General features: G+C 41.9%; 1 protein-coding gene across 4 annotated transcripts in view; it reads left to right on the forward strand.

Annotated features, from left to right (window-relative positions):
* The window catches only part of DENND4C (DENN domain containing 4C), a 122,636-nt gene that overhangs the window by 87,415 nt on the left and 20,796 nt on the right, over positions 1-14,425 (forward strand). For 3 of the 4 annotated variants that reach the window (XM_084629303.1, XM_084629304.1, XM_084629305.1), the window contains exons 19-25: positions 246-390; positions 755-901; positions 3,553-3,678; positions 6,756-6,890; positions 8,436-9,596; positions 11,851-12,027; positions 13,652-13,761. In XM_084629303.1, the coding sequence (XP_084485429.1) occupies positions 246-390; positions 755-901; positions 3,553-3,678; positions 6,756-6,890; positions 8,436-9,596; positions 11,851-12,027; positions 13,652-13,761 (2,001 nt within the window). The remainder of the gene's footprint in view (positions 1-245; positions 391-754; positions 902-3,552; positions 3,679-6,755; positions 6,891-8,435; positions 9,597-11,850; positions 12,028-13,651; positions 13,762-14,425) is intronic. The other variant, XM_084629306.1, reaches the window with a different exon arrangement.

Raw genomic sequence — 14,425 nt, forward strand, 5'->3', positions numbered from 1 at the left:
GTAAATAACAAATATGCATTCCATGGTCTATTTAAATCATGCTTTTCACAATCGAATGTTAGTCATTCAAGACTGGTGCTCTGTGTACAACCTTGAGACCAGGGGAGAAGGGCTTTTAAAAAAAAAATCCAGTTTTAAAATGTTTGCATTTCACATCTTAAAAGAGAGCAGTTTTTCTGTAGAGGGTGAGAGAGGGAAAGCTTACTGACTAAGCAGTTACTACCATAATGCCTTTGATTTTGCAGGCAGTTTTGGAGAGTCATTGGCCTAGCAGTAACCGCAGTGGTATCTTTCTGTGGACGAAGGTACAGAATGTGGTCCGTGGTGTAGCACAATTTCGGCAATGCCTAAAAAAAGCAACAAGGAGCTCACAGGTGTCTGTGATATCAGGTAATGTATAAATAGTGACTGAAATAGGCTCTCTTCTGCTGAACTAGGGTAGGATGTGCATGCTAACGACTGCTGCGAGTGTGATATATTGTGTGTGTGTGTGTGTGTGTGTTCTAAATGCTTCCAAGTCAGGAATGTTTTTCTCAAGTGCAGAAAAATGACTGCTGCCAAGTTCATGCTCAGTGGTATGAGGGGGTGTCTCGCACTGAGAACTAAATTGCTTTGATCTCTTACTCTATAGCTTAATTATATTTATGGAACTGTAAGTATCTGTGTGAGCTGGAAAGGTTTGATTGACTTTATTTAAAGTTTGACAAGTTTTCAAACCTTTTCTTTACTAACTGGCTCTTGTTCATATCTCTAGCTCCTCGGAATGCCACGGGTGGAAGTGATGGGGACACGGTGAGCCATGGTAGCGTGGATAGCTCTAATGATGCTAACAGTGGGGAGCACACACTCTTCGTCAGAGACTTAGTCAGGCTTGATTCCATTGATAATCACTTGAGCACAGGTACTAGAGTCTGCTGGGTTTCACGACTAACAGTTCCACCGACAGCAAACTTCTCTGTCCTCTCCTGCTGATTCTTTCCCCCTTAAACACTTTCCCCCTCTTCCTGAGGTGGTGCGATATGAATGGCTGAATATACTTGTAGAAAAGGAAATATACAGTAGTTGCAGGATATTCCTCTTTATTGCACATTGGTACTCCATGCTCAATGTAGAGTAAACCATGGCAGAATGACTAACTCTTTAAACTTATTTTTTGTACTTGTATTGCTGGTGAAGCAGTCACATGGTCCATATTTTAATTTTGTGACTTTTTTTTTAAGAGAAATCTCCAAGCCTTTAATTATGAGCATTAGCAATTCTTGCTGGCAATTACTCATGCACACTAATGATAAAATCTACTGGACTAAAATAAACTTTGTGTGTAAACTCTCATTTGTGTTTACAAGTGAGGGTGAAAAAGTTGCTCAGACATAATTGGAGACCATTGTTTTCAAATCTCTCTTTAATATTAATTGAGGGTAATTAAAATTCCAGAATCTGGTATGTATGTTTGATCACTGTAGTGCATACTTTTCAAATTACAGTTTGCAAACTGCTACCATGGTTTGCAGAACTTCAGAATTAAAATTGTAAATTATCTGAACTTTATCATACATATAATCTTTGGGAGAGTGCCTGAGACTGGAAATACGTTTGAAAAGCCAGAGAGAAGCTCTGCACGTAATATGGTGTGTACTCTAACAGACAAATTAGGATGAAATAATTCACCCCCAGAAAATTACCTGAGGTGACAGTTACAGTTCTTCCTTACTGTAAATCTGATTATACCCCAGACCATACATTCAACTAAACCTCCTATATATTCGTGCATCACAGGACCTATTGTGCATATGGTTGTCGCATACCCTTTTTCATTTATTAATATCTTGAATCTTCCTTTAAAGAGAACTTGAGACTGATTCCTGAGCTGTACCTGATGTACTTGTCTAGATGACTGAATTTTCCTTCTCTCTGCTCTTTGTTACTCTGCTTCTTGCTCTGCGCTCTCTTGGTGCTGCATTTGTCCTTGACTGTCATGGTGTGGGGTGCAGACTTGTATGGTGTGAAGCCTTGGATGCACATGTGCATTAATTCTGCCTTTTGAGTGTTACTGCTGCAGGTAAATTTCCCATTTATTGATAGGATATTTTCACTTATGTGCAAGGAGGGTGTGGGGGGAGATTTCTACATGGCTAAAGTGGTGATAGAAGAAAATAAAGATCAAAGGATGTCTAACGTTCTTACTTATCAAGTTGCTTGTAGAATAGATGCAAAACATACATTAATTGTTAGTGACTTAGGCTTTTTAACTCTTATCAATGCTAAATGCTATTCTCCATGTATGTTCTATGGAGATAACATGATAGGTATGGTCTTATATCAGGCATTCAGAGCAAGTTTGTTGTTCAGCTTTGTAACTAAGGAGCCGTGCGAAATTTCTTTGGTACTTGAGGGTAATTTGCATTGTACCTCTGTGTTTTGAAACAAGCTCATGTATCCAAAGACTTGCTAATAAGCAGGTTTAGGAAATAGATCTCAACATGCTGTATGTTATGCTATGGAATGAGTCCCATCTGTTCTCCGTTAACACTATTTCCATCATAAAAGTTCCTTTTTGGGTGCAAAAAGAGCACAGATGTTATGATAGCTGAGTTTTGGGTTTCTGTAAAGTTGACGAGCTGTCTAGGCTGAACACTTTATAGTAACAAGGTGGGTGAGGTAATATCTTTTTTTTTTTTTATTGGACCAACTTTTGTTAGTGAGAGAGACCAGCTTTTGAGGTCTTTTCTTCAGATCTTTTCTTCAGGCCTGGAAAAGGTGCTGAGTATGTCAAGCTAAACACAAGATCAGACACAGAGTTTAGCATAGGTAGTTAGCATATATATTATAAGGGACCATTCAAGGTGGAGTGGCCCATTAACATGCCTGTAGTCTAGAACAGAAAGTGGGTAGTGGGTTACAGGTTGTTGTAATAAGCCATACATCCAGTGTCTTTCAGTGACCATGGTTTTTAGTGTCTAGCAAAGTTACAAATTTAAGCTCCCAGGCTCGTCTTTTGAAAGTGTTGTGCAGATTTCCTTTGAGGGTTAGGACTGATGGCTTTGTGAAAAGTGTGCACGCCCAGGTGATATACTGTGTGTTGTCATTTTTCTGAGAGTTCATTCCAGAGCAGAGTGATTGTCTGGTTTCTGTGGCGTTTGGTTCTGGTTCATGCAGTGTATAAAATTTATCAGTCATCCCTCGAGAACCTGCCTTTCAAATGAGCTACCATAGCGTACTGGTGGGGATGCACTTAGCAAATTCTGTAGTGTACAAGTCATTTTGAGAGTGTACTATACTGTAGTGTATTGTAGCAAATAGACTATTAAACCTAAAATAGGCTTTTTCATTCCTGTCTTTGCTATTGTTTTCTGGCTTTTACCATTACCAGTTCAATACTGTGTGTGTGTTTTGTGTGCTAGGCATTGGTGATCTCCTGACTCAATTTCTTTTTTAGCAAAAACTAGATGTAGCACAAACAAGTTGCACTTAAATATGTTAATAACATGCAACAGAATTTCTCAGTTTAAAACAGAAAACTGTTAGACTACTTGCTTGTATTCTTTTCAACAGGGGGTCAATCAGACCAAGGCTATGGATCCAAGGATGAACTCATAAGGGATGATGGAGATAATCTTCTTGCAGCTGAGACACTAGCAGAAAAAGCTGCTTCTTGTAAAATGGAAGACCTAACAGGAGGTCAAGTATTTAGATATACATTGATAGGGGTTTCTTTTAAATTTGTCCAATCCATTTAAAACATTCACAAAATTACAGTCACCACATGATTGTCTTTTATTATTCTTTCTTGTTTAATTGATCCCTTGGATAGGAAATAAAGTACAGCTATATCATATCTGAGTTGCTGGCTTGAATCCAATCCGTGTCAGTAAGGACCACAAACAACCATTTGTTAATTAACTCTTCTGTGGCCTAAGTCCAGTTCCTAAATCACATTTGGCACTCTTATCTGCCGAGAAGCAAAGCACAGCATGGGTGTGGATATGATTCCTCTGGTTTCACCCTGTGTCAGGGCTCATAGTTAAGGCTACGTTTATGTCATGGAGGTCATATCATCTGTTTGAGCCCCAGGGGCTCTCAGGACTCTGGAGCTGACAGCCAGTGGGACCCTGGCAGGGTTTCAGCGAAAGGAGACAGCAGCGACAAGAGATAGGGGTCCTGAAAAGTTCCAGCAACAGGTGACAGATTCCTGAGGGGGCCCTCCTCAGGGTTCCAGCGACAGGCGACAGCCTCGCATGGCGAGAAGGGGACGCCTCAGGCGAGCGGCTTGGGTGTCTCATTTTCTCTTTGGGAAATATGGTCACCCTGCAGCTCCCAGCCGCCATGGGCTGAGGGGGAACCCCAAAGCTCCCAGCCACCATGGTGGTGGGGGAAACCATGGAGCCGCAGCAGCAAAAGTCACAGACAGGTCACGGCTTCCGTGAATTTTTGTTTATTGCCCATGACCTGTCCATGACCTTTACTAAAAATAACCATGACAGAATCTTAGCCTTACTCATAGTCATAGAATTTAAGGCCAGAAGGGTTCCCAAATGGTCTAGTCTAACCTCTTGTGTATCCCAGCCTACCAATAACGCTCAGTACCTCTGTACTAAACCCAACAACTGAAATGAGACTGAAATATTATCATAGACTAGAATCATAGAATATCAGGGTTGGAAGGGACCTCAGGAGGTCATCTAGTCCAACCCCCTGCTCGAAGCGGGACCAATCCCCAATTTTTGCCTCAGATCCCTAAATGGCCCCTGCAAGGATTGAACTCACAACTGTGGGTTTAGCAGGCCAATGCTCAAACCAGTGAGCTATCCCTCCCCCAGGAATCTTACCCATTGATATACCTCCAATAATAGTTAAGTTTGTGCTGTCATTGTCATGTTACTCTGCTTTGTGAGCAGAGAACATCAGGATTATCAATCTGGCAGTTCCCACCAGCACTAAATTCATTTTAAAAAGAAATATATTTAAAGCTGCCATATTCGATAAAATGGAGATGCCATGGCAGAATGTGTGTGACTTGACCAAGGCTCCATTGCTCTTTATAAAGCTTCTAGACCATTCACGTTGGTATGTAAGTGCTTATCAGTGTTGATGGATATACTTAGGGCATGTCTACACTACAAACTTAAGTTGATCTATGTTAGGTCAATTTACAGCCACTGCAGTGGTTCGTGTCCGCACTGCCCTCCTGTTGGTGGTACACATCCTCAGCAGGAGTGCTTCCACTGACTTAAGAGGGGCAGTGTGGAGGGCTGAGAGCCTGGGCTCTCAGCTACATGCCCACCAGGAGCCCGGCTGCCTCCCTCCCCTCTGGCTCTCTGCTGGGAGCCCGGGTGGCAGCTGAGCTCTAGCTAGAGCCCCTGACCTGCTCTGGGGTGATAGCCCCATCTGTAAGCCCAGGTTCCTTGTCAATTTCATGGTTCCAGCCAATGTAGGTAGCCCGCAGTGTATCGTCCTGATTACACCAACATAAGTCCTATGCCTCCCATGGAGGTGGAGTTATGATGTCAGTGTAGGAGGGCACTTACATTGGTAGGAGCAAGGCTGTAGTGTAGACACTGACATAATAAGGTCAACATGAGCTGTCTTACATCAACCTAACTCTGTAGTGTAGACCAGGCCTTGATATCTAGCATGATAACCTTCTACATTATTCTGTGTAAGACTAGAATCGATAGCCCACTTCTTAAAACTAATATTGCCTTTCATCTTCAAAGTGCTTTATAAACATTAATCCTCACAACACCCAAGGCAAGTAGTTGTTCCCTAAATACTGAAGCTAAATGATTTGCTCATGATGTGGTCCCCTGGATTGGTCAATGGAGTAGAATTTAAGAGACCTGGGTTCTAGTCCCATTTCTGTCATTGACCTGCTTTGTGACCTTGGAGAACTCCGTTTTCTGTCTTGTCTACTTAGATTTTAAGCTCTTCACTGCAGTGTCTGCCTCTTACTATGCGTTTGTAAAGGTGTAGCACACACAATGAGGCCCTAATTTCAGCTGCGGTCTCTGGTGCTACCATAGTACAAATTAGTCGTAGTAGTACTAACATGGATGGAATCTGAGTTAGTGAGCTCTAGAATCTTTATACTAGCTCCCTGTCCTGTGCTTAGCCATGCTTTGCACGGAAGCCTACCATATAGGTCCAAGGTAACTTGATGTCACACTTAGGTACTGCAGTTGTCTTTCAGTGTCAGAGTGCCTCAGAACAATGGCTGATGTTGTCTACGCTAAGAATGATACCAAGGCACAATACAAGTGAAGAACCTAATTATCTCTTGGTTTTATGGGTCCTTTTCTTAGTTTTCTGTAGACATTTTCCTGTAGTTTGAAGAACCATCTATTTTTTTCTTTTTGAACATATTAAACTGTAGTTATAGGCATAATTTGTGTGCACCTGCTCTTGACTTGTGAAGCAATTATTGCTGTTCACAATAATATAATCACTTATACAAAATCCATATATGAAGGTCTGAGAACGTTTGTTCCCTCTTTTGCTGTATGCCGCCTGCAATACTTCATCCACACAGTGCAGCTGGTGAGAGAAAAGCTGTTCTTATAGAGGCAAATCCTGCAGACTGTGGAATGTATTGAATTAATTACAAGAAATGCTCAGTGCCTAGAAGGATTGGCATCTGTGGGCACTGTACTAAGAAGAAAACAGCTTGTACGTTTTGTCTAAAATGTATCTTCCAAAACAATGCAGATCAACTTATTTGTTTAGACAGCATAATTAAAGATGGGTTTTTCTTACTCTAGAGGTTGGTGGTACTGGTGAAAAGCATCAGCAGAGTGCAGAACCTCACAATTCAGCAGAACCACCTGTGTGGGGAAGCAGTATTGTGAAAGTTCCATCTGGCATTTTTGATAGCACTGGCAGGAAAAACAGCAGTGGTGAGTTACTGAGTATATTGTTTAACATAACTGTTATCAACAAAATTTGCAACTGCCTCTGGCTTCTTGTTGTTTGTTTAACTTGGATGTTTGGTAAATGGAATCTTGAACTGATAATATGGTCCCAGGGACAAGACAGTGTAGAGGGGAGTCAGGAGACTTGGGCTGTATTCCTTGCTCTGTCACTGACTTGCTGTGTGTCCTTGGGTAAGTCATTTCACCCCTCTGCTCCTCTGTTTTGTATCTGTAAAATGGCAGTATTTGCCTTCTCCTGTAAAGCAGTTTGAGATCTATGGATGGAAAACGCTATGTAAGAGGCAGTATCGTTGTTGTTACTATTGCTAATTGTTGGTGAATGGTCTTTTGTCCCGACAAGTGGAATTACCAATTACTAGAAGACACCATTTTAACTTTAACGTTACTATCTGGGATTTGCAGAGATGCAGCACGTGTGTCACCTTACTGTGAAGACCCATGGAGTGGACATTCTCTGTCCTGTGATAGGAATACAGCTTACTACCTGCTCCCCAGCCTTGGTGGCAGGGACAGCTGCAAGAGTCCCAGAGTGCTAGGTCAGCATGTAATTGGTGTGGGAAGATTGACTCAGGCGGTGGTAAAGCACCTCATAGACTTGCTGCACACGACAGCTAAGGGAACTGACAGCTGTTAAAGGAACAGACAGAATCAGTGTGAGATTGAGACACATACAGAGCTAAGCACCTAATGGAATCCCATTGAAGTAGAGTCACTATACCCACTAAGCAGTTGTTACTGCCATTAAGTTTCATTAGGCTTACATTAATTGTCTGGGTAATCCTGACTGAAGTGAAGTGTACTGTAATATTCAGAGGTTTGGTGCTGTCAGTACAAAGGCAACTTTAGGCATAAGCTAAGAAGGAGGCTATTAAAGAAGGAATCTGGAGTAGCGCTAGGACTACCATGGTGAGTTCATGACAGATCAATCCTGAATTGCCCTTCTCCAGTTATGGTGGTCCTTTCTCCAAAAGCATGTATCTGTGTTCTTGACCTATGCAGTAGATGTCTTGGGGACTTAAAGACTCCACAGAATTATTTGTCCTGCGTGCTTCAGTGTTGTCTTAGAAGCAGCGCCACAGCCGATGCAGATAAACCCCACTCTTCTGAGAGCTAAAAACACTGGCAATAAACCGAGCATACAGAGGGTGGAGTCCACCCTTTTTGGGAAAAGAAATGATGCAAAGGGAAGCAGGTGGGCCACTGAGCTTGGTGGAAAGAGGGAGTGACAAATGTCCATCTTTGCTTGGGTGCTGCAGCCTGCTCATGCAGGCTAATAGTATGCATCAGTAACTAAAGCGCTAACTTTAACTTTAATCTTTCCACACTTAATTTGTGACTCAGTGGTACTTTTTAGAATTGCTCTAAAGTATATTTACCGCTTTCTTATTAGGAAACTTGTAAAATTTTTAAATAACCCAGACCATATGACCTTTATTTAAATTATTTCCTTAGCAGTATATGTTGGGGGGAAACAAGGTATTACATTAATGCCATGTGCTTTCTTTTTAGGAACTGCATCTAGCCCACTCTTTATAACTCAGGATCCAGTTGAAGATTCAGTCTTTAATGATGCTTCTCCCAAGAAAACAGGTGAAAAAGGGCAGAAGAGGCAAAAGCTCTTTTCAGAGAGGAGCTGCAGTTTTAGCACTGAAAGCAGAGCAGGTATGCTGCTGAAGAAAGGCAGTTTGGACTTGAGCTCTAGTGAAATAGCGATAATGATGGGAGCAGATGCCAAGATCCTCACAGCAGCTTTATCCGGGGCCAAAACTTCACCCCCTCACACTAGTAAATCCAGTAGCTTTGGCAGTATGGGTGACCAGCAGGTCTCTGGGCGGAGTGGCACCAGGACTCATGTGAGCGAAGGTGCTGAGGAACTAGAGCATAAGTCGCCTTCAGTGCTGGAGGAGCCTGAGGAAGGGCAAGAGCACCTTGAGAATGGAGGTGAGGACAGTGCAGCCAAAGCAGAGAACATTCACGCCAAACTTCTGGATGGTGATCAGCCCCCAAACCAGAAAACAGATGCCAGAGATGCAGTGACTAAAAGGAATAGCTTCTATGGAGTGATTAAGCCTGTTGAAAGGGAAGATGTTGAAGTGGGCTTGGACCCTTTATCTTTGCTGGCTACTGAGAGTATAGAACCAAAACCCCCAGAGCCTGAAGAAAAGATTGTGTCACCAGTTGTAGCACGTAATCTGGCAGATGAAATCGAAAGCTATATGAATCTAAAGAGCCCCCTGGGTAGCAAGTCTTCCAGCATGGAGCTCCACAAGCAAGAGAACGGAGAGGCAACAGCCTCTAGTACACTTGATCGCTCCCTAGAGAGGAGATCAAGCCTACCTTCAGATTCTGTCCCACCAGCCCCAGAGAAGAGTGAAAATCGGAAAAGTCCTTTAGTTTCCAGGTCTAAAACCTTTACAGGGAGACCAAAGCAACAAACCCATTCACGAGTCCAAAAGGAGAGGCCTTCATCATTATCGGTGTTGGGTCGCTCTTCACAGCATGGCTCACTGGGGTCTGTGGTAACAAGTTTATCCAATCTGAAGCTGGACAATATACTCTCTGGACCGAAAATAGATGTTCTGAAGTCTGGAGTGAAACAAGCAGTTAATGTAGCCAATAGGATGTGGGGTGCTGTAACCTCACAATATAACTACTCGGATGATGAGGCAAGTAGATTTTAGTTTGATACTTCCTGTGTAGAAGGGGGCATTGCTATTCAAGATATTTGACTATTTAAGGTGCCTTATTTTTCATAATCTGTTTGTTCAATTTTTATTTTTTGTTGAGTCAAGCATAATTTTTTGGCTTTTTTTTAAGTGTTCTTATAGCACTAGAGATGAAAACTATGGCCTGTCATCCTCAGCAATTGTTTTATTTAAGAAACTGTGAGCAAAAATCACTTTAAAGTGGTCATCATTTATCAAAATACTGCATGAAACCAGATCAAGACTTATTACATTATTATATGATACTATATGTGATTTTTTTTCCCCAAGGGCTTTTGTAGTGAAGATAAATTGAATTCCAGAGTTTAAAGAAGCTAAATTGGTGGTAGATTGGGGATTTAAAAACAGAAAGTTGGTAGAGGACATCCAGGCAGTATGATTAAACAGCATCCTTCAGGAAATTGGAGACGACAAATTAGGAGAATGGGGAGAGGGGAGGGGACTAAACTGATTCAAGGGGAAGCACTAGAACTCAATCCAAAGGGGAGGCATGATTTTTTTAATCTATTCTCTCTCCTTCCCCTACCTCCCAATGCATGTTATGTCTTTATATCTGTAAATTAAATATATTCCCCTCTTGAAAAGACTCTTGATCCAATTTGCCTCTCTAGCTGCTGTCTCTCTCTTTCTCCTAAGTTTTCTCTCCAAATTCCTGGAGCATATTATTTACTCATGCTGCCTGGATTCCCTCTCTTCCAGTTTTCTAATCCCCCACCAACCTGGCTTCTGTTCTTTCCACTCTGCTTGAAACTGCCCTAACCAAGGTCACTATTAATGTCCTTTTAACTAAATCCAAAATGCACAGCTTTTTCCTTAGGCCGGCTCTACGCTGGGAGTGCGGGGGATCTATCTAAGTTACGCAACTTAAGCTACGTGAATAACACAGCTGAAGTGGACGTACTTAGATCTACTCACTGTGGTGAGTCAACAGCTGATGCTCCCCTGTCGACTCCGCCCGCACCTCTCGCTCTGGTGGAGTACCAGAGTCGACAGGAGAGCGCTCGGCGGTTGATTTATCGCGTCTAGATTAGACACAATAAATTGACCCCCACTGGATTGATTACTGCCTATCGATCCTGCAGATAATGTAGATAAGCCCTTAGTCGTCTTGATCTGTCTGATGCCTATGAAAATTATCACTTACTCCTTTTCTTTCCTTCCTCACTTGGCTTCCATGACTGGGTTTTCCTGGCTGTCTTTCTACCTTGCTGATTTTTCCTTCAGTATTTGCTTCATCATTTCATCTCCCATCCTATTTTGGCATCCCTCAGGCATTCTGCTCAGTCCCCGTCTCTCTTTGTATCTCAGCAACCTCCCCTGTGCCGAGAATTCTGCACTATCAAGTCTTGCATCTTAAATAGCTGCCTCTCTGTCCTGTCCGTCTGGGATGTCACATACAAACTCTGGCTATTCAAACCTGAGTTTCTTATTCTTTCTTTCTCATCCTTGTCCTTTGTCACCCTTCTCTGCTGTTTAACAACTACACTGTTCCCCTTGTCTCTCAGGATCACAACTTCTAGGTCATCTTTCTGACTCTTCCCTATATCCAAAACTGTAACTTGCTTTTTTTGGTCTTTCTGCCATTCTCCTCTGTCCCTTTCCAGTCTATCCAAAATGCAATTGCTCAAATAATCATCTTCTCCTGCCATTTTAACTGTTGTCACTCCACTCTTTAGATCCCCTTTTATTTCCTTTTACCAGAAACTCAGTTTGTCCTCACTTCCAAGGCCCTACAAACTCTTGCCCTCACCTATGTCTGTGCTCTCCTTTACTTCAACTACCATTCCTTTCTTTTTATCCTGCTTTTGCTCTTGGTTCTCCCCACCTTGGACTTTGCACCTGTTTTTCTCCCTGATCCCTGCGCCTGGAAACAATCAATGTTCTGTTTTGTCAAGAATATTCTCATCCTTCAAATCCTTTCTTAAAACTCTCTTCTGTCCGCTCTCTTTACCACCAGTAGTCTGCAGTGTGCTTTCTTCCATGAACGCTTGGCCAATGTGTTTTCTTGCCTGTATGACTTGACTCAGTTGTACTGTGTGGTCAGGGGATGAGACTTAATCTGTTTTGTAAAGAGTGTAAACCTATAGTGCTGCATGAATTACTTTTAATAATGATTAAATGGCAAAGAAATACAGTACATGTAGTTCTGGAAATATTGGAAAAAAATGTTAAGTTCCTTCTTTCTGAATTAAAGGAAGAAACCCATCGACCAGACTTCACCTTTCCTGCTGGTTTTGAAGATCGTATTTTAGGAGACAGTCTGTTACCAAAACCAGGAATCCCTGGGTTGGTAACCAGTGAACTCACACAAAGCACTACCAGTCTTGGCAGCAGCAACAGCAGCGGAGATGTAGGAAAACAGCACTACACAACAGGTTTGAATTTTTCCTTCCTAATTCACTATTTTTGGAACATAATGAAAAGGAGAAGCTGTTGTTCATCAGTACAAGAGTGAAATGGCTCAATGCAATGGGATCAGTAGCACTATCAAACGAGAATTTATCTGCAAATGTGAGTTGATGCATTTTGGAAAGACAAATAGCCTTTTCTTGTAGGTACGACATAGTGAATACATCTCTTTGTTATGTAGAACGAAATATGTTCATAGTGCTTTGTACAAGATGGTCAGCTATAACAGGATTTCCTGAGTCTGGAGAGCCAGGAAGATATTACATCTTTTCTTTTTTGTCTAATTCTTATAGCTATGCTAAACCTACTTATTCATGTAAAATCAGCTTTCTATACATGAGTACGCCCAGAATATTAATATTAAAAAATGAGCAGCCAGATTTTCCAAAGAGCTCTCATTTAGCCATCTAAATGATGTGGCCAGATCTTCAAAAGTGCTCAGCACCATTTTGAATAATAGGAGCTGCTGGGTGCTGAGTTGTTGTGAAGATCTGAAGTGGTTACTGGGTATATCTAAGTATGTACATTGTTTGGTGTCTTATTCTCAATTCTAAAACTGAATGAACCTTAATATCCTCAGTGACTAGGATTACAAACCACTCTGGCCCAGGACAGGAAGGGGCTAATGGTCTGTCCTGGATATTGGGCCTTAAATTAGCCCCATCCTACAACATCTACTAGAAATGTTAAGTCTAGAGGGAGGGCCTTCCACGTATTGCTCATCAGAAGGGAATATTATATAAGGGAGAAGAGTCAGGTTTGGAGAGCAGCTGCCCTAACCAGGGGAACGCACATGCCTAGAGGGAGATGGGTTGCAGACCTAAGGATTGCAGCCTGCAGATGAGGGAATTCCTTGGAAAGGAAAGGCTCCGTCAAGACTGCCCGCTGTGAGTGGCAGAAGTTGACCGGGACTCTGAACAAATGGGACTAATGGGGTTTTCCTCTCTGGAACTGATCCCAGCCTATACTCCACTTGGGCAGCAGGATTTTGAGGGTTTTGCTAGGGTAGTTTTCTTTATTCACCCCCCCCCCCCAAAAAAAAGTTGACTCCACCCTCAACCCTTAATATCACCCACAGGCTTATCCTAGTTTTTGGCTCAGCCATGGCCAGTGAGCACCTGATGTGACACTTGCACCCCTAGCTTGGTGTTTCTTCTCATTGGTTTCATTTTCTTGTTCTTTGTGTGGGTATATCAATATTCAAGAGATATAGGCATTATACAATAACAAATACATGGACAATTCATTTTGCTCTTCAGTTTCCTTTCTCTTTGGTTAAATCTGTTAGACGTATCATTCCTATCATTTTTACTTTTCCCCAGTTTTCTTGTGCCAATATATATATTATATAATATATTTATTAATGATGCACAAATACTACTTGGAAATGCTGATGGCAAATACGGACTCTATTGTAATGTTTACATAACAATATTACTGCTATAAACTTACTCATACAGAACCTTGGAATGAATTCTTCTGTAGTGTTGGCAATGTCACTTTTTTTCCCCCTGTGTTAGTGAAACTTTCCATTTGAAGAAAAATAAACTTCACTTACTTTGGATAAAGAATCTAACTACTCCTTTACAGGTGAGGTTTCATTCCCGAGAAGTATGAAAGGTCTGGACTCTGAGAAGTCAGAACATGGATCCTCCCACAATACTAGTTTGTCCAGCATCTTCCAGAACTGTGCAATGGAGGTAAAATGATGTCTCAGTTTTGATTTAAAAAAATATTTTGGTATGAAGAAACACACTCAATACACGGGCTGCTTATATTCTCATGATCCAAAATGCCCTTTCATTCTGTTAACTTCATTAGGAGGAGTGCAACACCTTTCAGCGTCAAATCCTACAATAATTTAAATACAAATGAATTTAAATAAACAAAGGGGAGGAACAACTAAGTTCCCTCAGAATCATTCTTCTTTGATAACTACTCCTTGTTAAGGCCATGTCTACACGTACACTGCTGTGATAGATGCAGCGGGGGTCGATTTAGCAGGTCTGGTGAAGGCACGCTAAATGAACAGCAGAGTGCTCTCCGGTTGATGACTCCAGTTCTCCATGGAAACGAGAAGAGTAAGATAAGTCGAAGGGAGAGTGTTTCCTGTTTATGCAGCACGGTGTAGACACCATGGTAAGTCGACCTATGCTATGTTGACTCCAGTTACGTTATTCACGTAGCTGGAGTAACGTAACTCAGGTAAACTTACTGAGGTAGTGTAGACAAGGCCTAATGGGAAACTGAATTAGTGTGCTGCCTTCAGCATCTCCCATCGCTGCCTATTGGTGCATTTTTACCTTTTGTTTGATGTCTACATACTAACACAAACAGCTTTGCCTCATGATAGCAGTTCCTGCA

Source organism: Lepidochelys olivacea, assembly GCF_965140295.1.
Source record: "Lepidochelys olivacea isolate rLepOli2 genome assembly, chromosome: 5".
Classification (NCBI taxonomy): domain Eukaryota; kingdom Metazoa; phylum Chordata; order Testudines; family Cheloniidae; genus Lepidochelys; species Lepidochelys olivacea.